The sequence below is a fragment of the Dermacentor variabilis genome, chromosome 9 (assembly GCF_050947875.1).
Source record: "Dermacentor variabilis isolate Ectoservices chromosome 9, ASM5094787v1, whole genome shotgun sequence".
NCBI lineage: Eukaryota > Metazoa > Arthropoda > Arachnida > Ixodida > Ixodidae > Dermacentor > Dermacentor variabilis.
Window position 1 is genome coordinate 145,199,504 of NC_134576.1, and position 25,361 is coordinate 145,224,864.

The window sequence follows — 25,361 nt, forward strand, 5'->3', positions numbered from 1 at the left end:
TCACCGCGACCGGAAGCGAGCGAATATGTTCGCCCCATGCTGGATCCCAACGCCTGGTCCTTCGCGTGTATGGTCACGCGAATCGTGGTGCGTTCGAAGGCGGCCACGCGAGGCGGTCTCGCAGAAGCATCGGTCGCCGCGCGCCGACCCGCCGGGGAAGAGGGTCGCTGCACGTGCGGCACGGCACGTCCGCTCCGCTTGCTGTCTCGAACCCCCACAGAGAGCAAGCGCCTTCCTTTCGGCGCCCAAGTAACCTCGCCTGTCGGCGGCGTTAGCAGCTAAAGCCCCTTGATAATTTGAAAGTAGCGACACTCTCCTCCTCACGGCGCTTTCCTCCTCGATTCTTCTCGCCCGCCGGCTGCGCACGGCACGCTATTCCTCCTGGGCTCCCGCGGACGGGCCGCAGGATTCTATGGAGGCGTGTTATGTTGGGCCAGTTGCGCGCCCCAGTGGGGTTGAAAATTTTGAGAAATGCTAATAACAGCATCGATAATGCTGGAGGCAACGTTTATGAGGAGGTTGGTTTTTTCTTAAAGCCGTATGAACGGGGTATACTGATTTAAAGGGAGCTTTGAGGCGAGTTCTATACTCCAGACAATTTTTCTGCCACATGATCAGATGCTTTACTTCGTGCGTCTGGTTCTGGTCTAGTATTGCTTGTGACACATCCCTTTGTGTGTGGCTTATTAAGCGAAAGCCTTAGACCTGTGAGCTACAGAAAATATCACGTGACTGAAGGAAGGCGGGAAGCGAACCAAAGCATGTGCAGCCGCGTATAAGAGATGATTAATGATTACCAAAGTAATGATTGATTACTGATTGGATTGTTGTTCATGCACCCTAATCCACCCCAATCGGTCTTAATACCCTTTCATCAACACTTCACTTTAATCCACCATAATCCGCCTTAATTCTCCTCCACGCACCTAAATCTTTATTCATGCATCTTAATCCTTCGTAATGCACTCTAATCCACCTTAATCTTCTTTAATACACTCTAATCAACCTAATCCTCCCTAATCCACCTTATGTCAACCACTAATGATTCATTAATTAACTTGGGTAATCATTCTCTCATACAGGGGTGGACATGCTTTTGGTCCCCTCTGGCCTTCCTTGGGTCACGTGATACGTCCAGTTTAGAACGCGACCTTGAAACATAAAAATCTAAAGGCTTTCGTCTTAAAACTTAAAAAAAAGCTCAATTTTGACTAGTGAACGCTCATCACTTACAATACTACGGGGATACTTGCCACTAATTTTTTCATGGCGCAAAGCAGAATCAATAATACTGCGCTTCCGACTGAATAACAACAGTTAGCGACGTGCGAAGTGATGGAGCCACCCCAGAATATTAAGCATACTGAGGACAACCGCAACAAAAACGCTGGTGAGCAGGCCGGAAGAATGATAAAAAAATGCAGCATTACGGGATGCTTTGCTACGAGCTATAAGAAAGACTCCTCAGCTCGCAAACAACGCTGTTCTTTGTCAGAACAAAGTTGCTTCGGCCAATGTCATGCAGCCACTGCTTCCTACGCAAGCCGTTACGCTTTCGTTGTGGTATTATAAAAAACGGCATAACCATCTTCAGGCTTCTTGCTGCAGTTATATGCGCAACAGCCCGGCATAGCGCTAGCACATAGACCAGAAACACTGCACACAACGTTTGCTACGCCGAGCTAAAGCACCGAGCCAGCCGTGCTCAGCAGGAAAATGGCGCGAACGAAAAAGAAAAACACAAGCAAAACGCAAGAACCGCGCGTGTCCAAGGGCAACGGCAGGGAGACCAATCGTCGTGCAGAAAAACGGGGGCAAAACTGGTTCCCGTGGGGGGGAAACGCAAGGGGCGAGGAGGAGGCGAGGAGGTCGCGCCGCGGCGGCAGAGTTCAAAGAGTGGCGATACTTTCAAATTATCAAGGGACTTTATTAGCAGCGCAACACTCGCGCCATCTCTCGCACTGCGCTTCAACCACATCGACCGCCGCTGACGTCACGCAGGCCACGCGGCGAAGTGGGATTACAGGAGACGCGCTATGCGGGAAATACATCAGGGGACGCGCGAGAGTCGCGCATCCCCACATCCCTCCAACCTTAAATCACTACATGTTCCGGCGAAACATGTCACTCGGTCTCACATCAACACGTGCTTCGTGAACAAGGTGGTACATGCAAAAGTGGCCGCGCCGGGGAAATGTCCACACGCTGTCCATAACATGCGAGCCGACATTGTCCCTGGGTACACCGCTGGCGTCCGCCGGTCACAGCAGCAGCTTTGCGACTCGACAGCACGATTCCAGGCCAGGACTCCGGAGACGACGACGCAGTAGTCGGTACGAGCAAGCGTCGCTCGCGCCGACGCGCCCTGCTGGGAAGAGCCGCCGTAGCTGTCGGTGACCGCCGGCTCTTTTGTCCGCCGCCGAGGGTTGTGAGCTGGATGCAGGAGGCCGCCGAAGTCGCCGCGCCGACCTGGCCACAGCATCGCCATCGCCCGGGGTGGCTCGATCGTAGTCCGGGGCAGCAGCGCAGACGATGTGCAGGTGACGGCAAACCAGGGGTGACTCCAATCACGCCGCGTAAACTCAACACACTCGGCAAACACTAAAGTAGTGCAAGGGAGAGGAATTCTGCATGCGCATCGCCCACGTGGTACGATGTTCAACTCGGCTAGCAAAGATCGGGCAGCTACTCAGATGCTAAGTTCACGTGAACGAAGCTCGCTTTCTTGAGTCGAACGAGTAATTTCAATTCGTGCGAGGCTAACTAGAATGAGGGAAGCAAATTGCAACACCTCAACGCCACGGTCCACCAGGTTGTGACCCTCCACGTGCGACAGGCAGCTCCGTAAAGCCTTAGGCCTAAAGCGTCGCTAACCTGACAACAACCGGCATCCAAAAACAACACCCAAAATGAGCGCAAAACAGGCAGCCGCGAGGAGACGTCAGCTCTGTGAGGTGGTCCTACTCCGCTCGGTGCACACAGCATCCGAGTTGATGGCGCCCACAGTCCTAGACGGTGTCGGAGCGCCCGGTGCCAGGCCGCAATACCAGTCAGCCCGTAGTGGCACCCGTGGCCCGCGGCCACCCGGCTCCCAGAGCCGCGACTTCATCCGAGTCAAAGAGATAGAAGAAGCTATTTACATAAGAAATTCGGACCACCCACGAGGCTTCCGTACTCACTTGCTTCAGGCTTGCCACTGCTCCGCGGGCGCTCAGCCTCGTTCTCCCAGGATGCAGACCACGTGGCTCTCGTACTGACGAATTTCATTAAAAAAAAACACTTGCGGAAAGGCTTAGCATGTTGACATGTTCAAACGCACTACAGCCACCATCACCTCGCTCAAGAAAGCACGCCGCCGACGCTAGCGATCAAAATTCACGCTAGGCCTACGCTTCGGTTCAAACAAAGGTCTTGAACGAAGCAAAACTGTTAAAACTATCGTCCGATGCCCCAAGAGCCCCACGTTGGGCAGCCAGATGTGGGGTCTCTCACACCCGTACTCTTGGGACAAAGGAACGACAACACAGTAGTGCAAACAATCACAAGGGGCATTTATTGCACCTTTCATAGATCAGTGCCTGCTAGCCGAGTTGCTATCCACAAAACATGCCGATGGGCGCGCGACAAATCTAGAAGTCTGACTCACCGCGACCGGAAGCGAGCGAATATGTTCGCCCCATGCTGGATCCCAACGCCTGGTCCTTCGCGTGTATGGTCACGCGAATCGTGACGCGTTCGAAGGCGGCCACGCGAGGCGGTCTCGCAGAAGCATCGGTCGCCGCTCGCCGACCCGCCGGGGAAGAGGGTCGCTGCACGTGCGGCACGGCACGTCCGCTCCGCTTGCTGTCTCGAACCCCCACAGAGAGCAAGCGCCCAAGTAACCGGCGCCCAAGTAACCTCGCCTGTCGGCGGCGTTAGCAGCGGAACACTCGCGCCATCTCTCGCACTGCGCTTCAACCACATCGACCGCCGCTGACGTTACGCAGGCCACGCGGCGAAGTGGGATTACAGGAGACGCGCTATGCGGGAAAAACATCAGGGGACGCGCGAGAGTCGCGCAACCCCACAACTTATACGGCTGCTAACACGTTCTTTTAAAAAAAATTTCTTTTCGGTATCTTTTAATTGCAGCCCGTCGCGGCAGCTTCACGTGCATGCTCGCGCGAGCAAACGCCGCTGGCACGCTGCGAAGCATAGACGGAAACGCGCGCAGTAATAAATTTTGGTGACTGGACTTCGAGCGTAGCTTCCACAGCGTTGCACCTGAGGTATCAAATGGAGTGTAGGCTTGCCTAGTGAGATTTGATGTACAGTTCAGTTATCGTGTTTACCACACGGCGGTGCTAAAAGTGCCTAATATCTTTATGTCAACAGTAGCTTGGAGCACGCATACCGATTCTTGATCGAGCCACACTCACAAAGTTGTCGAACCATAGTATGAATATTGCACATATAATACCTCTGGTCATCTCCGGATGTGTATGATAAGCAACTTCCATGACTGTATCTCACAGCAGTGCATGTGTGCGCTTTGAAACGCGGCACTTATGTTCGCGATCATGTATCAACGCTGAAAAAACCACGGGACTTTAGACAAGCAGCGGCAAGGTGCTTTGCATCGCGGAATTGCACCCGTGTTTAGAATCTAATGAGAAGTTAGTGCTTCGGCATTCTTCCAGCAGCATGTTCCCAGTGACACTTTAGCGCATTTTTTCTTCCGTCATTGCAACGTGCAGCTACATAAAAAAAAAAAACATACGTACCAGCTAAGATTTCCAGCGCGCGAGAAGGTGCACACATTGCTCTCGCTGTTGGCACACTCAACATCGTCGTTGCCGCCGTTGCCGCCATCGTTTTCCGCATCGGCTGTGGGTTCAAACATGTACGGGGAAAATACAAGCTGTCGGAGAGAGCGAGAACGTTCCATCTTACGACTCAGCTATGAAGCCAGAACAGCAGAACTGCGTGCTACCAGAGAGAAAGGAATGGTGCTACGCTCTGAAACGGAGACATGCGGCGGCGCCGACCGGCGACTACCGCCAACGACGTCACAGCGGCCCCGACCAATCACGGGCAACAGCGGCGTTCGCGCGACGCCCTGAGGCGCTGGTGCGCATTTTCTTGAAAAAACAGCCGCTTGCGTTTGTTTCCGCCCTTTTTGAACCAGATATTCGTGTTCAGGGGACTCAAAACTGTAGAATGCCGCAGAGAACTCATTTTTTTCGAAAAGTGTTTCAGCTTCCCTTTAAAAGAAAGCAATACATCTATCGAAACCGTTACAAATCTGGGGCAAGAAGACAATAAAGGCAGGAAAGGTACAAAAATGGTTCATTTATCATTTTAAATAAGTACTCTTGGTTTTAAATAGCACAAGATAGACATATTTTCGGTTTTGTGTTTTCACAAGCTTATTTTGAAGAATGTGATAGTTTTTGTTTTTCCGTTCCTTTCAAGCCTTTCAAGCTGTTCCTTTCAAGCCTGCAGTCTCGCCAGTTCGCGTAGCGTAGCGTAGCGTCAGCAATGCTTGCTGCATTCTTCCGTCCCCGGATCATGGCTCAGAATAAACACGCGTGGCACACATGGTGCATCATAAGCTCGCAGTAATATTTCCGGCATGGTAGACCACCACAAACAGTTTGGGAACTCACTCTGACAAGAGGCAGACGCACACGACTTGACACGATTAGGCCCAGTTCAAAGCACGGGCGGCCATTTTCTCTACCGGCAGGGTCCTTTAGAAAAAATTTAGAAAAAGGGGGCGTTTGCTCCTTTAAGCAGGATGCACATGAGCCCATTAATAGAGGCTCGTGTGCATCCGTCTTGGAGGAGTAAATGCGCCTTTTTTCTAAATTTGTACCCGACTACAGCTTCATTCCTCTGTACAGTCTGGTTTTGACTGCTTTTACCAAGTTTATGGCACAGTCCACTATTAAAGATATGACTGCACCATTTCATGAGCAGTTCAAAGAAAGAAGTCTTTCACATGAAGTGTTAGGTGTTTAACTACGAAACATAATCTGCAGTCCTTCATGTCATGTCCCAGCTGTAGCTGCCGGTGAAATACTGAATGGGTGTTGCAAGGGTAGCTGTCCCTCTGGCATGCATTGTTTGCAAAATGAATAGATGGTTAATAGCAGTCTTTCCTTTTGTGTGTTTGTGATGCAGTCCAGTCCAAAGATAGAATTCTTCCAGTACTCTAAACTGTAAAATTTGCATCCATTGCAGGTACCGTATTTACTCGCATAATGAACGCACTTGCGTAATAGATGCAGCCCCAACTTTTCCAATCAAGAAGTGTGTTTTTTTTCTTTTTCTCGCATAATGATCGCACCCTGAACTTGCCGCCGAGAAGTAAGAGACACACAGTAAGATTCGGCGTCTGATATGGCGTCCGGCGGGTGAAACTGTGTCCAACGCTGTGTCGGACGCCGTAGCGTGCCGTGTCTCCTAGCTTTATTGCGATAGCAAATATATGGACACTCCAGGCGCATTTTTTCCGTCATCATCATCGCTGCCATGTGCCGCATGGTGTAGGTGCGAGTGCAAGCGCGCAAGGGAAGCCGGCGATCGCAGCTCAATCTAACGTCTTTCGTCAATCTCAATCAATCTTTCGTCGCGCAAAAGGCCCCAGGAGGGAGGTGCGATGACGTAGCATTCCGGCATCAACTGCACATTGCACAACCACACCCGAAGGGCACCGATGATTGCTGCTCAATCTCATGCATACAAGGAAAGAAAGCGAGAAGGCAACACGCAGTATTCCATCGTGCGCATGGTGGCAGGGCGAGTGGGGGGGGGGGGGGGGGGGGCATTTTACTCTGGCAGCAACTGCGCATTGTGCAGCCACGGCACACCCTATCTTCAAAGCGATCCGTGTCAGGAGCTGATGTAATGACGGCTCATACCTTCATGTGAGCTGCATTCTTGCCACTCAGTTTGCGTTGAAGTGAATGTTTGCAAGTTTATAAGGCCGATAAAACTACTATCCTTACTTCGTGTAGCTGTCTACACATTTTCTATTGCCAACGACGCATTTAGGGCGAAGCTGACTTTTTTCGAGGTGGCCACAAAAAAAAAAAAAAAAAAATCGCTCGAAACATGCACCCTGAATATAACGGCCCGGCGCCAAGCTCGGGCCGGAGCTATCATAAAAGCCCTTGCCCACGTACCTGGCGTCACATTTGTTGATGCAGCCCAATACTCCCATCGCGTACGATTTGTGGCCGTCGCCACACGCGATGGAGTCCTGCACCACGCCTGCAGCGTCACTACCCCCACTGTCGAGACGGCTGAAGAAGTGGCCATCGCCCTGGCCACTTTAGATCCCACCTGTCACACCATAGTGTGCGACTCTCGCTCAGCCGTTACTAACTTCAGCAAAGGCCGTATTTCTCCCCAAGCTCCTCGCATCCTCTGCCAGGCACCACACTCTAAAGACAGCATAATCTCCCTAACATGGATCCCGGCCTATGCGGGCCCTGTCCACCCACACCTCCCCAATCTCAACGAGGTCACCCACTCCATTGCGTGAGGCCTAGTCAACCGCGCCGGAGTCACTGGAGATGAGTTGGACACCAGGGACAATCTGACAACTTGTAACGATCTCGTTAAGGCCTTTTACCTCAGTCGCCGAACCTTCCCCCCGCCTCACCCAAAGTTCAGCCGGGCGCAGGCTACCACCCTGCGTCTACTACAAACAAACACATACCCTTCACCCGCCCGCCTCCACCTTATATTTCCAGACGTCTACACTACCCTCAACTGCCGGTGCTGTGGAATTCACCCGGCTACACTTCCGCATATGCTATGAGAGTGCCCAGCACAGCACACACAGACTAACACCACGACTCTCTCGTTGAAGTTGATGAGGCTCTGCGGAGCTCCGCCCTCGATGACCAAACCTGGGCGACCCAGCACGCCCGCGAGGCGGCGGCAAGGCAAGCCCTTGATGTCCCTTCGTGGGAGGCTTAGGCCCGGCCATCATAAAGTGCTGGTTCTACAATAAAAGTTTTTTCCTCCTCTTCCTCCTCCTCCAAAATTTTACCCCACATAATAAACGCACCCCCCAAGTTTGTGCATCACTTTCAGGAAAAAAGTGTGATCATTATGCGAGTAAATACGGTATTTTTAAAGAAAAGAACTAAAAAATATTCTTGCTATGGACATCTTTGATAAGCGCTTCAGTCTGTATTGCTTCACAAACTATTTGAGATTGGTCCTTCCTTTTAAGACATCTGGAAAGTATGATGGCATGGAACTAATCTAATTTAATATGACCGCATATTTTTTTGGTTTTGTGTGTATCAATAATCTGTCTGCTATAATTACCATTCATATATTTTAATATGTTTATAAGTTGATGTATTTGATGTAATATGTTTATAAGTTGATGTAGGATTGGGTGAGGGAATAAACGCGAGTTAATGACATCTTAGTTGAAATCAAGAAAAAGAAATGGGGGGCGGGGGGCATGGGCAGGACATGTAATGAGGAGGGAAGATAACCGATGGTCATTAAGGGTTACGGACGGGAATCCAACGGAAGGGAAGCGTAGCAGTGGGCGGCAGAAAGTTAGGTGGGCGGATGAGATTAAAAAGTTTGCAGGGACGACATGGCCACAATTAGTACATGACCGGGGTTGTTGAAGTATGGGAGAAGCCTTTGCCCTGCAGTGGGCGTAACCAGGCTGATGATGATGATGATGAATTTGATGTATTGCGTTTCTGCTTTAAAAGTTGTTTTTGTAAGCCACTTCCTCCCCCCCTCTACTCTATGCTCCCTCCATGTTGCCTGTCAGGTACTGTAAATCAAATAAAAAACTGAAATAACTAATGTGTTTTTGTCATAGTCAGCAGACTCAGAGAACACTTTTGTGGCTTTAACATTGCAAGCGCACAACTGTATGTGATTGTGCTTTCATGTTAGATGACTGCTTGACGTGTGCAGGGGAGGCCAACGTAACACGAAGTGTGAGCGACCTGAACTCTAACAACATTGAAGTGGCCAGTGTCAACTCTTCCCCTGGCTTCATTCGAGTAAGTATGCTCATTTAATATGCTTTTTCATCCTCGGTATGCAGACATTAGCTAATATTGCTATGCAACTCTTACGTGTTATCAATGTCCAGTCCATGCAGGCTAATAAAATCCACCTGCTATTCGCCATGCTTTCTGTAAATTGTAGAAGGCAAGACTTCTGACATGTTTATAATTCAGGGCAGTCTTTTTCTTCGCTAAGACGAAACACTCGAAATGTTTTCATTTTGCCTCGGACTGTTTGCATCACTATTCCTAAACCCCGCAGGGGCATCTGCGGAAGCAGGTGTTTATTGTTTGAAGTTGAAGACCGTCGTTCGCCATTAGAAAATCTTTCCATTGTTTTCTAGTGATGGTCCTCGGGTCTATATGCCTCTTTTCAAGGCTATTTAGCAGGAATGGTACATGATATTGTTACCTGTTAAAACCATTCTTGGTTCGGGAAAATGGCAAATCCCATATTTCTCTTTGCCTTACGCTGTATCGCAGCTGCAAGGATTTTTTGAGGCAGCTCATTCGAAGAAAATGCTCATTTGTGTGTTTTAAGCTTCTCTTGTATTTTAAGAACAGGTTAAATATGTATGCATGCCTGACAGAAACGACATTAAGTAACTGAAACAAATCCCGCGTATGGGAATCGTATGGGGCATTTGCGATATGGCGAATAACTTTTTTCTGTATTACAAGTAATTTGTGAATGTTTGTTCGAGATGTTGTCCCCCAAACAAGGTTACAGTAGTTTATATGCGGGAGGAATAAGGAATTATATAGAAGAAGCTTGAGTTTCGTTGGAATCACCTGTCGCAATCTGCAAATCATTCCACATGCCCTCGCCAACTTTTTAGCTACAAGGTCAACATGAGCGTCCCAAGTTAAATTTTCATTTAACCCTTTGAGGGTTGATTTTTTTCACCATATGCGACCGCCCAGGGTCAATTTTTTTTATTGCAGATTCCAATTCGCCTGAAGGACCTATTTCGAAAAAAATTTACCATAATTTTTCTGGGGTGACCGTAAAGTGAGAGAAAAATATTTTGCGTTGGTATATATGTACTGTTTATTCACGAATAACAACAATAAAGAAAGGAAATAACGTTATAAGAATTAAAACTTGATGCATTGTTATACACATAAGGCTTAGAAAATGTGCACATAAGAATATTTCACAAGTGTCAAATGTTCCTGCTCGTACACTAATATTTATTCCCATAGCATAATCAAACTGCGTAGGTGAGCGCACTCAAGAAAACCGTGGTTGTGTGCCCGTCAGAAAAGCAAAGACGTGTGGCAAACTTCTGCTAATCTTCATCTTATTGCCAACCAGAGGCAATTAGTTTTCGCGAGTCTCAAAAAAGAAAAAGAAAAGGAAACGCATGCATGGCGGCATCCTTTGTATGCGCACCCCTGTGAGCACTAAACGAGCGAGAAACAGGCGGTCACCCCATGTCACACTTTGAGCGATTAGTAACGACATAGCCATCAGTTTTGTGAGCGCAAGAAGCCAAAATCACCTGCGGAACAGAACCCAAACCGACGCCCGCCCACGCACGTGCCAATGCGCGAGCGGTAGTATATAGACGTGCTGGAGCAAACGAGCTCTAAAGCAAACCGTGCAACAAAAGCCGAGAAAGGGAGGCCCGAGAAAAAAATTCCCTGTATTCCCACATAGTGGCAGCGCACGCCAGAAAAGAAAAAGTTAGGAAATTGGCGCGCATTTTACATGTACAGATGGCGCCGTAAATATATGGCATCGACCATTTTTAGACTTGTTCGCGGCACCGTATATTTACGTTATTGACCCTCGAAGGGTTAAAACGACTCCTAGTGTTTTAACCTGTTTCGCAAGCTCGATTTTAGAATTGTCAAAATAGATATCCAAGCAACGATTTATTTGCTTTTGCACTGGTGCAAATAAAATACATTTGGTTTTTGCTGTGTTTATTTTTAAGGAATTTACTGTGCTCCATTGAAACAATCTATCAAAGGTAGTATTTGCTAAGCTTGCGAGTTCCTTAATATCCTTGGACTGATAAGAAAATTCTAGTATCATCTTCATAGATAACAAAATATGCTTGATCACTAATGCTTATTAAATCATTAATATAAAGATTGAATAAGATCGATCCCAGTATACTGCCCTGCGGAACCCCAGCCTTCACAGGAAGCAAAGATGAATATTCGCCGGAAATAGCAATGCACTGTTTTCTTTGTCCGAGATATGATTTTAGTAATTCTAAAGGTATTCCATGAAACCCATAATGTGCTAATTTGCATAATAAAGTAGTATGATTAATCCTGTTGAATGCCTTCAAAAAATCTACAAATATGCCAAGGGCTAACTTCCTTTCTTCAAATCCATTAAATATGTATACTCTTTTTGCGACAGTAGAGCCAGTTTGGTTGACACCTGCTTTCGAAAACCGTATTGCTGAGACGTTATAATTGAAAACCTATTACAGAACATAGTCACTCTATTACAAATAACTTTTTCCAGACCTTTCGAAATAGCAGGTAATATTGCCACTGGTCGGTAATTGGATAAATCATTGCTGTCTCCAGACTTATACAACACCGAAACCTTTGCTAGCTTCATTTTGTCTGGAAAAACACCTGTAGACAAACAAGTATTAAACAGATGGGTGAAAACTGGTACCAGAAGATCGAGCACAAACTTAATAGGTCCTATTTGAAGTCCATTTATATCACGCGCTTTACTGTTTTTTAGTGATAAAAATACTAAGAATATTTCCTCCGGAGATGCTGGCTCAAAAAAAGCACTGTTCGTAATCTGCACGTCCAGGAAGCTCGTGGCAGTGTCATTGTGGACGCTATCAACCAGATTTATGAAATAGTCATTAAACTTGTTCGCCAAATGTTGCCCTTTAAATGCTTCATCATTAATTATTATTTCAAGTCCTTCATTTTGGCGGCTTCCCCTTTGTAATAGTTTGTTCATTTCGCGCCAGATTTCATTACCACGAGCGCCTGGTTTCCCCAAGAGGTTTTCAATATAGCTGTTTTTAGCATTCCGTAAAAACTTTGTCACAAAGTTTCTGTGTTTTTTATAAGCAAGAAAGTCTGCACGATTTTTTGTTTGCAGAAATACGGAATACAACGCATATTTTTTTCTTATCATATTGAGACATTCATCTGTGAGCCAGGGCTTACGTATCTTCCTGGATTTCTTTACCATTTTGAATCTAAAGCAGGTTCTGTAGGCTTCAGTAAGGATAGAAATGAGAATGTTGTAGGCTTTGTTAGCGTCTACGCATTCAAAGACAGGGTTCTAAATTATTTTTTGGATTTCTTCCCTAAAGTTGTTTAATGTTCTTGGATTCATCTCTTGAACAATGAATGACTCAGAATGATTCACGCATTTTTTCATAATTTCACCGTGTTTACAAAACATAAAAATAGGTAAGTAGTCACTCACGGCTGCTGAGACAACACCCGATTGTATCGTGTATTCAATGCTGTTAGTTACGAATAAATCCAGAAGGCTTTCAGAAGAGCGGCTGATGCGTGTTGGGTCATTTATAATGTTTTTGCAACCAAATGAATCCAACATTACCTCTAATTCTCGTGACTGATTTGTATTTTGTAATAGGTTAATGTTACAGTCACCCCCAATTGTAATGTGCAGCCTATTTAATGACACAAAACTCAGCACGCTCTCTAGAAAAGAAAGAAATGTGTCCAGTTTACCATTCGGTGGGTGGTGCAGCACAACAAATACAGATTTCTGATACTGTAAGGATAAGGCTTCATAATCTGGCGTTTTTATCGAGAATTCGGTGAGTAAGCTGCATGGCATGTGCTCGGATACAAGTTGCAAAACACCCCCACCACAGCGATGTGATCGATTTAGAAAAAAAAGTTTGGAAACCAGGCAGGCAAAGTACTTCGCCTTCAGATTCGTACCACGTTTCTGTGAACATCATGACGTCAAATTTGAAACCGAACTCAGCAAGAAACATCATTAGTTCGTCATGTTTTTGCCTACCGCAGTTGATTGCGTATTGCAATGCAAGAATGAGATATAGGCACCGCCGCCTGAGCAGACAATGTCACGTGGTATAAGCATCAGAACAAAAGGTACGATAGTGAACGCGCCTGTAGATAGGAAAAAACTACATCATCTTTTCCAAGTCGGCTTCACATGTTACACGTAGCATACGGGAACTTTCCGTCTTACGAGCAAAAATTTTGCCTCCCCTCACCCATGCATAGCGCCATTTCATTTCCTTTTTCTTCGCCACAGTCATTCCAAGTAGCTTCTTTAGTTGAGGGGCCAGGTGCTCATTTACAAACACAGGTTGCTCAGTGGCAAATCCTAGCTCAGTTGTAGTGAACCTCGTCTTTCGTGCTTTTTCAACAACTGCATCCCGTTTCGACCTCCGGTTAAAGACCACAACAATGTTCTGGTTCGACCGATCTGTTCCATCCGTCCCACTGTTCCGCACAGGAACACAATGGCAAACCTCAATGTCCTGCTCATTTATAGGCTCGCCCAGCGCTTCACCTACCTTTCCAAGCACGTTCACGAGGTTCTCGTTATTTGCAACTGGAATTCCCTTCACTTATACGTTTTTGTTTCTTGAGTACTGATCCTGAGCTGTTATCCTGAGAGAATTATCACGGACCTGAGCCTTCAATTCGTCCACCTCCTGAGCCAAAAGATCATTGGACACCTTTAAAGCAGCATTCTCCTCCTTGACGCTAGCTCATTCCTTTTTGATGTCTTCATACTGTTTGTTTATGAATTCCAAGGATTGTTTTAGTTCCCTTAACTCCTTCTGGAATTCGCGTTTTAGGTCTGCTATCTCGGTTCCCATTGGGACAGGTTATGATTCAAACACAGGCGTACAAAAATTTGACAGTCAGGCAGCAGAAATTGACTGTAAGGCAGCAGAGGCAGTACGTACAAAAATTAGCAGAAGTAATAAGAGTTCAGACCTGTGAAAATGCAAGTTGACGAAAATCACACGCTGCTCCGTGCGCTGCCCCGCTGCCAAGTTGTGAGAAGTCTGCTCCAGGAGCTGACAGGATCATGTATATAATGATAAAGCACCTTCGTCATGACACACAACTAGCACTGCTATTTCTTTACAATAATATGTGGGCAGCAGGATGCCTTCCATTGGCTTGGAAAGAGGCTATTGTAGTCCCTGTCTCGAGACATGGAAAGGACCCATCCTTAGTGACAAACTACCGTCCTATTGCCTTAACGAGTTTCATCTCTAAGTTATTCGAAAAGATGATAAATTGCCAATTATAACACTTTCTTGAAACAAACAAATTGCTTATCAGTGCTTATCAGTGTGGTTTTCGAGAAGGTCGATCCACAACTGATCATCTTATAAGAATTAAGGCATACATTCGTGAGGCCTTCGTTCACATACAATTTTTCCTGTCCCTCTTCCTTGATATGGAAAAGGCATACGACACTACTTGGCGATTTGGAGACCCCTCAGAAATGGGTATACAGTTAAAACCCGCGATAACGAAATCCCGCAACAACGAAATTCTCGCAACAATCACATATTTTCGTAGCGCCAGCAAACGCCTATAGGGTTCAATGCATTTCGTACCCCCCCCCCCCCTTCCCCGGCTACGAAATGTCACTGTACTGCAATCCCACATCAAGAAAATTTGCCGGAACGCAACTTTGCATATTACCTACTTGCGTAAGGCTAGCAGGCTCCAAAATGTGCTCAAATTCAATTGCTTTGCACTAAAATTGCTTTAAATACCACCAAATTAGACTTGTGTGGGTGCCGCCATTGTTGTACAGAAAAACAACCAAGCACCGGAAGCGACCAGTGCGCTGGAAACATAGCATGGCTGCCATCTTGTTTGTTGATCGCCTGTTTGAATCAGCACGCATGTTGCTACTGACATGTGACGACAGTTTTTGCACGCCTATTCATAGATTCATAGATTGTTGTTCATAGAGATCATAGATAGTTGTTCGAAATGTGTGTTCAGTTTGCGTTTCTCGCGGCTGACGACTCAGCAAGGCCAAGGCCAATCGCGAGAGGCGAAACTGAATGCAAACTGATTGTGCATTTCGAACAACAATCTCCGATCGCGGTAGTGCACTGCGTAATGTGCACCTCGGTAAGAAAAATGCTGCAAAAACAAGGAAATTTATTCCCCACCAACATGGAGTTACTTATGCTGTTGAGATGGCGGTCGCAGCATATGGAGTGTCACGCATCGGGCCATGATTGAGCTATCATCCAGGAATATGCATCCCTTGCTTCAAGAACGCTGGTTTTGGTGCTACCTGACAGGCATCGCTTGCGGATTCGGCGCCAGACGTAGATTTGCGCAAAAGGGCCGTTATCTAAATGGTTTGCCTTCGGGTACACGAGATTCGATAATTTTTTCGCTCGGCACTGGACGAGTCGGCGCCTACGGGCAACGGCGTCCACTGGAGAAATGCTGCTGCATGCGCTGTTGCTCTGCGTGTGGTGCCGAGTTACGTAAAATCTCGCAAAAGTGATCGCATCTCCCAAAGCAATTGACCGAGAATATTGCACTATGGTAGTATTGGCAGTATGCGGCGCACTTCGTACCGTCAGCAATGCGTTTCTATATCCTCGAGCAAAGCTTACCAAAGTAGGCTAACGGAATTTCGACAATAAATTTTTGTTCTGCGATGCATTACCTATCTGTGCTCTCTCCTTTCGCAACAACAAAATTCTCGCGAAAGCAAATTTTTTCGCGTTCCCCACCGATTTCGTTATTGCAAGGTTCAACTGTATGTGATAACATGCTTTATCTAATAGAGAGTTACTTATCAAAGCATACATTTCAGGTTGGAGTTGGCAATACCTTGCCCAGGCCATTTATCCAGGAAACTGGGGTACCACGGGGGAATACTCAGTTGTACCCTTTTTATTGTGAAGATGAACTCCTTACATTCAGTTATTCCTCGAAATATCTTTTACTGTCTATATGTAGATGACTTACAGTTAGGGTTTAGATCATGCAACCTTGCAATGTGTGAAAGACGAGTGCAGCTTGGTCTGAACAAGGTGTCAAAGTGGGCCAACGAAACTGGCTTTAGGTTAAATCCCAGCAAAAGCTCATGCATCCTTTTCTCAAGAAAAAGAGGCTTGAATCCAGAACCCGGTATTGTGCTAGATGGTCACCACATAAATGTGAACACAGAACACAAATGTTTAGGCATAATTTCTGACACAAAACTGACATTCATATCACACATAAAGCATATTAAGAGAAAGTGCTCAAACACTATGAACATTCTAAAAATATTGTCGCACACAACATGGGGTAGTGATCGGAAGTGTCTAGCAAACCTCTACAAGAGCCTTATACTTACACGATTAGATTACGGCGCCATAGTGTACCAGTCTTCTACTCCAAGCGCCCTAAAAAATACTAGATCCTGTTCATCACCTCGGCATCTGGCTGACCACAGGCGCCTACAGGACAAGTCCTGTGGCAAGCCTTTATGTAGAGGCAAACGAGTGGTCACTCCATCTGCAACGTTCATACTTCAGCTCCGCTTATTTTCTGAAACTGAATGTGAACTCAGAACATCCCTCTTATCCAACTTTAAACAATTTGACATTGGCAATGCTCTTTCGTAATCAACCTTCAGCTAGAGAATTATTTTCTCTGCGCGTAAGGAAACTTTCTGAGGAAATGGGAGTTCCGATTCTTGAGCCAAGCGTGATGTTCCCAGTGAAGCCATTGCTGCCGTGGCAGCTCATAAAATGCGACACATCATTCATGGAGGTTACAGACCATGCACCAGAGGCACATATAAGAATGCATTTCCTTGAACTGCAGTCCAAATACTCGTGCCCACAATTCTACACAGATGCTTCAAAGTTGCATGCTGGCGTTTCTTATGCCGCAGTCGGCCCATCCTCCTCAGAATCAGGCTGTTTGCACCCGGAGCATCTTTACGGCAGAGGCCTACGCACCCTTGTCGGCTGTAAAGCACATCAAGGAAAGAAAACTAGAAAAAGCAATAATATTTAAAGATTCACTGAACGTCCTCAAAGCCTTAATCTCCTTAATCTTCACTGCAACATACTAAATTCGCAGTTCTCTCCAGAACACTGAGATGTGTGTGTGTGTGTGTGTTTTTTTTGCTTTCTTTCTGTTTTATGCACAAGCAATTCAGGTCGGCCTTGCGGGCTTTTCACATGCGCAGGTGTGCGTCAGTAACAAATACAATGCCGCAGTAGCTTTGGGTGTCACTACGTTACAATTTTAGATTTCAAAGGACCGAAAAGTTGTTTCTCGATTTTACGAACGACTGACAATATATAGCATTCATTCTCTCCCAAGCCTGTTCTTAGCTCACATGAAGAACTATTTCCATGCTCAGGTACACTATTTGTTTTGTTGTGTACCTAAAGGTTTGAAAACTTCCACTTGCTTGCCTCTTATTTTGGCAAGGAACACGCAATGTGCGAGCTACCTTTCATGTTTATTGGTTTGCATGGAACTGCCAGAAATGCACAGGTATTATACAGTGAAAGCTCGTTAATTCGAACTTCAATAATTCAAATTTATGGATAATTCGAACTGTACGATTTGGTCCGGCCAAGCTCCACAGAAGTCTATGTATAAAAAAGCCAGTTAATTCGAATGCGAGAATGTTCCGCCACGGATAATTCGAACTGCGCGCCACCATGCCGGCGGCTTGGCGCCTGGCACACAGCCAAAGAAACGTGCCTGCTGCCTACACAAAAGGCTGCATCGCCTCCGGAACGGAGAGAAACGGCGTGAGAAGGCAAAATTGGGAAAAATCTAACCGGCACGGGATCGGCCAGAAGGCAAGCGGCGGCTGCCTCCACTCCGTTCTACGTGACCTCCGAGACTCCTTGCCCATCCCAAATCTCGGAGGCTTTGCAAGTCTTGTGTAGCTGTTAATGTTGTGCGGCAGATGGTGCAGCAAGCACCAAAACACAGCGAATCAAGTGCGTCGCAGCTGTGCTTGCAATCAAGAACCGACGAATCGGGGCCTTCGCCACCTTCGCATGTTCAGCGTCTTTGTCTCGGCAGTCTTCATTGGTTGTGCGCGTCCGTTTTCAGCTTAGGATGTACCGGCCGTCGCGATTCTTTATGATGGCCTTGGCTAACGTTCCTTTCGGTGGACATCGGTGGTGTGGCACAGTCGGACCCAGAGCTGCGACTTGAAGATGGCGTGTGCCTGCAGCACACGCCATCACTTTCTGGCACGCCAAATTTCTGACATGCCCTACTGCTTCCAAATCGCAGTGTACTCTTGTCCTCCTTCACTTTCGTTAGTTCGAACTTTCGTTAATATGAACTGAAGCGGCTTCCCCTTGCGGTTCGAATTAACGAGCTTTTACTGCATTATCAACACTAAATGCACTCCAGGACCTCATGATATCTTGTAAGCAGTGCAAAAAAAAAAATACAGAAAGAACCAAGGAAGTGAAGACAGTCACAAGTGCCGAGTTGCCAACTAAATATGTTTAGATTAACTCTATAAAATTACCCTATTTGACTGCATTTGTCTTTATTTCCATTCATATTTGTTCACTTTACGTGGCTTCCATCGAGATAGCAAACTGAACAAGTTGACTTCTGACCTTGGCGCAGTTCCCTGTGTACAATTTGTTTGTCATTATTTGCTTGCAGCCCTCCAGGCACTGTGGAATACTAAAAAATAGCAAAATGAAATCTACACTAGAGCTAGGTATAGTAACAAGTGGTTGGTTACATGAGACTGTAAGGCCACAGAATTAGTGACGAAGGTGACCATAGTAAGGCCCCACTAATGATTTTTCCCAGGCTGGAAATAATTTGTTCTGCATATTTGCAGCTCAGTGCTTGTGGTGGTGATAACAGCAGTGCACTTCTTTCTTTGGGGAATGCACCGTCTGACCAAGTGCTCCTTGTTCTACACAGAAGCATCCTGAGGAGGAGATAACGGTGGAGGCACTGAAAAAGATGATGCAGGAGCCGATTGACACACAACAGGTGGCCGAGGAGCAGCGGTACAAGGTGCTTGAGCGATTCCGCAGCACACCCTTCCTCGAGCTGCTGTCGAGTGCACAGCAGCACCACCAGGTACTGTTATCATCCACATTTTGATACTATGTTGAAAACTGATTCCATGGCATTGAGTCAAATGTACCTCTTGTGTTTCTCGAATCCCCATTTACTGGTGCAGAGTAAAATTGTCTGTGCAATATTTTACTTCTTGCAGGCAATGTTTTCTCTCTCTCTGTGTGCATGCGCACATGTTATACCGAGCTATTATTATGTTATATTGTTTCTGCTGTGGCAGCTTGGGAATGTTGTGGCTAAAATTTCGTAAATTTTGTTATGCATATTTTTTTTGTTTATTTCCATACTAGCTTATACCTTACATATTTTTCTAGTTACTGTGGGTATCTCGCCCGTACTCTTGGGACAAAGGAACACCAACACAGTAGTGCAAACAGTCACAATGGCGTTTAGTGCACCTTTTATACACTAATGCCTTCGAGCCGACTCGAATGTGCCAAGAGGCGTGCGACAAGTCTAGGAAGTCCGACTCACCACGACTGGATAGTGAGCGAATATGTTTGCCTCAGGCTAGACACCAACACCTGGTTGTTCACATGTACGGTTATGCAAACGGTGGCGCATTCGAATGACCATGTTCGTCCATTCCAATGTAGGCCTCACGAGACAGTCTCGCAGGAGCATGGATCGGCGCATGTGCGGAATGTCTGCGCTGCTTGCTGCCGCCGAGCCAAAGAGGGAAGAGCCTACTCCCCGTCACGCCCAACTAACTCCACTTTTAGGTGGCCTTAGCAGCGCAACACTCGTGCCATCTCTCATACTAATCTACAACCGCACTGACTGGCGCTGACGCTTAGCTAGCTACGCGGAGAAACCGGATTACAGGAGACACAAGAGCCATGTGGGGAAAGCAACATCAGGGGACAGACGAGAGTCCGCACATTACTAAGGCAATATTCTGAAGGAAAAGTGTAAAGGTGCTTGAAATAGGTTACCTTGTAGGTTTAATGTAAAGAAGAATGGTAATAAACTGGTTGACTTAATTGACAAGTATATCTGCTATTTATAAACAAATATTAAGGTAAGCTAGAGTGATGCATTACACTCCTGAACTGTGAACAGGTTCAATCTTGCTTTGAGTCGACACTTGATATGTCAAAATGGACATGATGGTGATAGATTAGCAGCAGTGCCACTTCGAAATTCTTGCCTCAGTTTGATCGAGGAAAGCAGAAATGTGGAGACAAAGTGATTAGCGGTGGTTGAAAAAGCGATGTCATAAGGGCCAGTGTTTATACAAATGGACTTGTCTTCGTGAGGGCAACAACTGCTTTCCTTGGCAGCATTTATATAGCTCACTCTCACCCAATGGAGGAGGATAATAAGCAAGTGCGGAAGCAGAATGAGAAAAGTCAAAATGTTCAAAGAGCTTTCTGAGAAAACTACCGTATTTATTCGAATCTCTCCCTCTTTATTTTTTTGCATGAGTTATGAAACTTTTAGGTTGGCTTAGCTTCGTCTATGTCACTAGGAGCTGTTTAAAATAGAAAGATGCGTGCCGCTGATGCCAGTGCCAAAACACAGAACTGTGGCCATTACTAGTTGCTGCCACACAGTACTACAGCTCACTGTAACAGTACGCCATTTTCACTGCAACAAATGCATGGAGCGCTGACACAGTCACTGTTTCTTCAAAGCCTGCTTTCCGTGAGGCACTGTCACCAAGCATGTACAGGACAAGTGCACAGCTGGCGCTAGACATTGGTAATAAATGCCATTTACTTTCTGTGGTTGTCATTATTTACTGTTACCTTGGTTGGCTTGCACGAGGAAAGCTTTTTGCTTTGATTTTCGAACTCTCTCTAAATATTTAGGGGGGGGGGGGGGGGCGAGGGGTCAGCTTAGAATCAGGACCAGCCGAGATTCAAACAAATACAGTAAGCCGATTGAATTGACAATTCCTGCACACATGTGAACATTCCTTTCCATATTTTTGTCACGGAAGAAGAGTGGGAGGAGGCCGCTCAGCTACGGGCTGTCCAGTGAGCCCGCGGCGCGGTGGTCAGGCATGGCCTGCCCGTCTCGACGTGGGAGCGGCCCGCTGCAGCTCCTCCCTCGTAAAGGGATTTCGGAGTCTCTCCTCAGGACCTAACTAAAGTTCATTGCCTGCCTGCCTACTTCTTGCAGGAACAAACAGCAGCACCCCCGTCCCTCCTTTTCACAACATCCTGACTAAAGACTCCCCTTTTATGAACATTTTGACGTCCCTCATTCTACGTGTGCACCTCTTTATTCTGCTCCTCCAGTTAGGGAAAGTGAGCTATGTAAATGCTGTCAAGAAAAGCAGTTGTTGCCCTGACTAAGACAAGTCCTCTTTTCGAAATGTTGTCTCCAGTGGCAACCCTTGTTCGAGCACTGCTTATCACTCCACTTTCTGTATCTTACATTGTGCTAATACCTTGCCAAGGCTACGGAATTATTTGCTCTAAAAAGGTGCATTACATGGTGTAAAAAAATAAACAAAACTGAACCTAACAGCTTATACTGATATTTCTTGTGCCAAAAGCAATGAAAAAGCACAGAAATACAGTAAAATCTGTGACATTATTATAATACAATGGGCTAAAAGCTTCCCCCTCACTTCCTTTACATACAAGCAATCGTTTCCTCTGAAGAAACGTTGAAAAATCTTTTATAGACTTCACTGTCACTATAAAGTGGTCTCGTCGTAGATGGTCTGTCAAAAGCCAATTCGCATTTCTCTGGTGGGAAAGGAATAATTTTTTCAATATGCCTGCAATAACGCCTTTCATTAGGTGCAACTGTTAACTTGGATAAATAAATAAGTAAAGGAGAGAAAACGAAACCCAAGCTTTCCTTTTTAATGTTTCACATTCAAATCACAGTTTCAATGATGTCACGGTCATTTCACAGATTTAATGGTACTATCATGTTTTGGGGTCTATCTTATGCAGGAATCCACAAATATAAAGTTTTTGCCCAGTTGCAAATTGTTTGTAACCATTTTTAATCATACTGCTAGTTAAACAGCTCAAAAAGATGAAGACACATGTACACATGGAACACACAGTACATGTCTCTCTGTCATCATCTTTTCACTGTTTAAGCTTCCGGTATGTCACAACAACTTGTCCAAAAGAAGTACTCCTCAGCCACCTTTAATGAAATAATAAATGAACAATTGACTAGCTGTGAGAGGTGCTGTCAAAATCTCTAGTGTAAGTCAGGTGGTAAGGAGCTGGAGTATCAACAAATGTTACTCTGCTTCTTTTGTTTTAGTGTCATTTCTGGCTTACGAAGTCTGCATTCATTGTAAGACTTGTTTACTTGCAATTGCAGAACAGCAGTTTACCAATTTAACCTAACATTCCTCTTTATATATAGCATAAATTGGTGGTAAATGTTTCATATTCAATATTGCTAGTTTTCAGCATACTGTAAGCCTTTGTAGCTGAATGCAATACTTTTATAGCTGGAACCAAAATGTATTTCATTTGTCACAAGAGAAACTCGTACAAAAGCAGCCTGAATCCATCCTGCAGGCTACAGTGCAACCTGCCCGTTTTTTGAAGCATACCAAGCTCCGGTAGCCGACAACGTTGGCTCACAGCACGAGGGGCTTAATAAGACAGACATTCCAAGACTAATAAACGGATCACATTGGCAGCCTTTGGTTTTCTTTACATTATTGCTTGAACATGAGATAGCTATGAGACAAGGGCCATGATAACTCTATTCAGCATGAACATCCATGCCACTCACTCCCGAGCACAAAATTGTAGTAGGAACATCTATCCTCTGCTGAATAACTGTCATCACTTGTACATTCACATAATATGTTCACATTGTGTGCCTGTAAGAACTTGTAAAGGGGCAGTACAGTTAAACTACAGTGTACGGCCTCTGTTCATGGCATAATTGAACCTCACATCACACCATCTAATCATGCCTATCATAAGGCATCTGCTGCATTTGATGGTTTGATTTTGGTGTTGAAACAAGAAGCCATGCAATAATTTAACATACAGTTGTATCATAACTTCACTATTGACTGTTGTTAACCTATACCTAATGCAAATTAATTATGGCTAACCATATGGCTCTGTGAATCAGTGAGTTATTATTCCAATCACTTCAGCACAATACACACTGCCTTCGTACGCAAATTAATAGAGAGTTTCAGGATAGGGGTCCCAAACATTTTGGGGCCCCAAAGAAATAGCGTCGAAGCCACTGCGCATGCGTGAGACGCAAACTGCGTTTGGGTTTTACGTTGGGAACGCTATTTCACCGATTTAGTGGGAGCCCAAATAGCGGCCCCAAAAGATTTGCGTCAACAAACATGGCGGCACCCATTGAAGCGATGGCTCTAACCTAGCACCAAACTGGGTTTGATTTGCGGTAACGCGTGAAGTATGCAAGCTAGGAGAAGTGACTGCGGTTATCGCTTTCTCTCAACTAGCGTGTGGTATGAAGATTGATTCTTTAGACACTGCTAATTCCGAATTCGATTGTGGATTTTATGGCTCGTAGGCCTAACACGGCTAAGCTTGGCTGGTGAAGGCACGTAAAGTTAGTTTTGTTGCTCAAAACTAAGTGCTACTAATTGTTTACTGCTTGAAGAATAACCTCTGAATTATAATTAAACGCGAATACACGCAAGTCGAAATTACTTCCTATCATAAAACGGTATATTTTGTTCAATTATTTCTAATAGTTTTTCTTTGACGCCGTAGTGGCGCTGTCAGCGCAAGACGCTATCCGCAAACGCAAAACCCTATTCTAAACCTCTTCACTCCTGCGTGCTCCAACGCTAGCACCCGCAAAGCTCTTTGGGGCCCCTATTCTAAAACTCCCTAATCTCTTGCAGTGCTGCAAGGGCAGAAGCTGAGTTGGTAAAGCATAAGAATTGCTATCACTCAAATCTGTTCCTTATCAGTATCATCCATAACACACGACTAGCCAGGATTGGCCAGTCGTGAGCAGTAGCTTTACAGCAGACAGTATCTTTGAATATAGATGGAGTGCCGCTATGACCACTGACGAAGTGTGAAACGGAAAGTATTTGAAAATACTCAGCAAATTATCCCAGTTCTCGCGTGTTTGTCTGTTGGACACCAGTGTGAAAAAAATATGCATAAACAAGGGAATGGCAGCTTGGTCCCAGTTCCTCATTGTTGAACGCTGACTACAACTAATTTTCTCATGCCAGTCACTTATGAGTTGTGGACAGCCTCTGTTCATTTTGTTGAGAGACATGTTGCTGAATCTGGTGTCTTCACTCTGCACTCATAGAAAAGCCACATCAAATTCAGATTTATGAATGTGGAGTTTTGCGAGTGTTGTGAAGGCCGGGCACAAAAAGCTATATGCTTCTGTAATTTCACTATTCGTAAACACAAAACTGTCTCTGTATGGTAATCACCAATACTATCAAAGAATATCGTATTTCCTACTAACACGTTTTAGCTATGGGCTGGAACAGGACAAATCACAGGAAAATGTTCCAAATACAGAAGGAAGAGCAACTGTAACAGGCACAAGCTTTGTTCATTTTACAGTTGTTCCTCTTTTGTGCAAACTTTCATGTGTCATTTGCAACAACGTATGTTGATCAGATGTGGAATTTTCAGGCCATTGACCTTCAAGGCAAGCTGAAGGAAATCCTGGGCAAGCTGCCAGGTCCCATGACTGGCCAGACTTCTACAGGCAGGCACACTGGCACGACAGTAGGTCAGCATGCACTAAATGCCCATCTGGCTCAGGAGTCCCACACAGCCCCAGTGTACGAGATCAACTTCCCTGAGCTTTTTGTCTTTTAGTTCTCATGCTGATGGGGGGCATTCTCCCACACATGGTGCAATAAAAGAGTCTGTTTTCTTGATCTCTTGCCATTTCCTTAGCACCAGCAACATGATCTTCAAGTCATCCTCCCACGTATGGTGCAATAAAAGAGTGTTTTCTTGATCTCTTGCCATTTTTTTAGCATCAGCAGCATGATTTTCAAGTCATAGTTCTTAAGTCTACAAGTTGCAACATTAAGCAAAGACTGCTGACTTTAGCAAATAGTGCCTATATGTACAGAATGGAACTACAGAATATGAGATAGGTCTCCACTCAATTTGAACATTCAGTGCGTCCTGCTGGTTGCTATAGTAAACAGAAGAATATCAGGAAATGGTGTTCTCAGCATATAGTGCAGAATACACAGTACTGCTGTCACTGTTAAAGTATCTTAACACTGTGACGAAAAAGTCATAAGGAAGTGCTTGTCTTCCA

General features: G+C 45.6%; 2 protein-coding genes across 19 annotated transcripts in view; one reads left to right on the forward strand and one right to left on the reverse strand.

Moving 5' to 3' along the window:
- stmA (Protein EFR3 homolog stmA) overlaps nt 1-24,966 on the forward strand; it is a 55,765-nt gene extending 30,799 nt beyond the window's left edge. Inside the window, exons 14-16 of the mRNA XM_075669830.1 lie at nt 8,947-9,035; nt 18,960-19,121; nt 24,716-24,966. Of these exons, the coding sequence (XP_075525945.1) occupies nt 8,947-9,035; nt 18,960-19,121; nt 24,716-24,904 (440 nt within the window). The 3' untranslated portion in view covers nt 24,905-24,966. The remainder of the gene's footprint in view (nt 1-8,946; nt 9,036-18,959; nt 19,122-24,715) is intronic.
- LOC142557748 (uncharacterized) overlaps nt 1-25,361 on the reverse strand; it is a 29,829-nt gene that overhangs the window by 2,369 nt on the left and 2,099 nt on the right. For 2 of the 18 annotated variants that reach the window (XR_012822832.1, XR_012822824.1), the window contains exons 2-3: nt 13,992-14,074; nt 4,764-4,866 (exon numbers count right to left, since the gene is read on the reverse strand). The exons of 2 other annotated variants lie outside the window; for them this stretch is intronic. Coding sequence is in view for 9 of the 16 variants with exons in the window: in XM_075669820.1 (XP_075525935.1) it covers nt 4,764-4,900; nt 13,992-14,074; nt 16,879-16,938 (280 nt within the window). In the remaining 7 variants the exon portion in view is untranslated. Of the gene's footprint in view, nt 1-4,763; nt 4,901-11,531; nt 11,646-12,468; nt 12,771-13,991; nt 14,075-16,386; nt 16,548-16,878; nt 17,006-25,361 lie in introns of those variants that run through there. 14 more of the 18 variants (XR_012822830.1, XM_075669828.1, XR_012822825.1 and 11 more) reach the window with 12 other exon arrangements.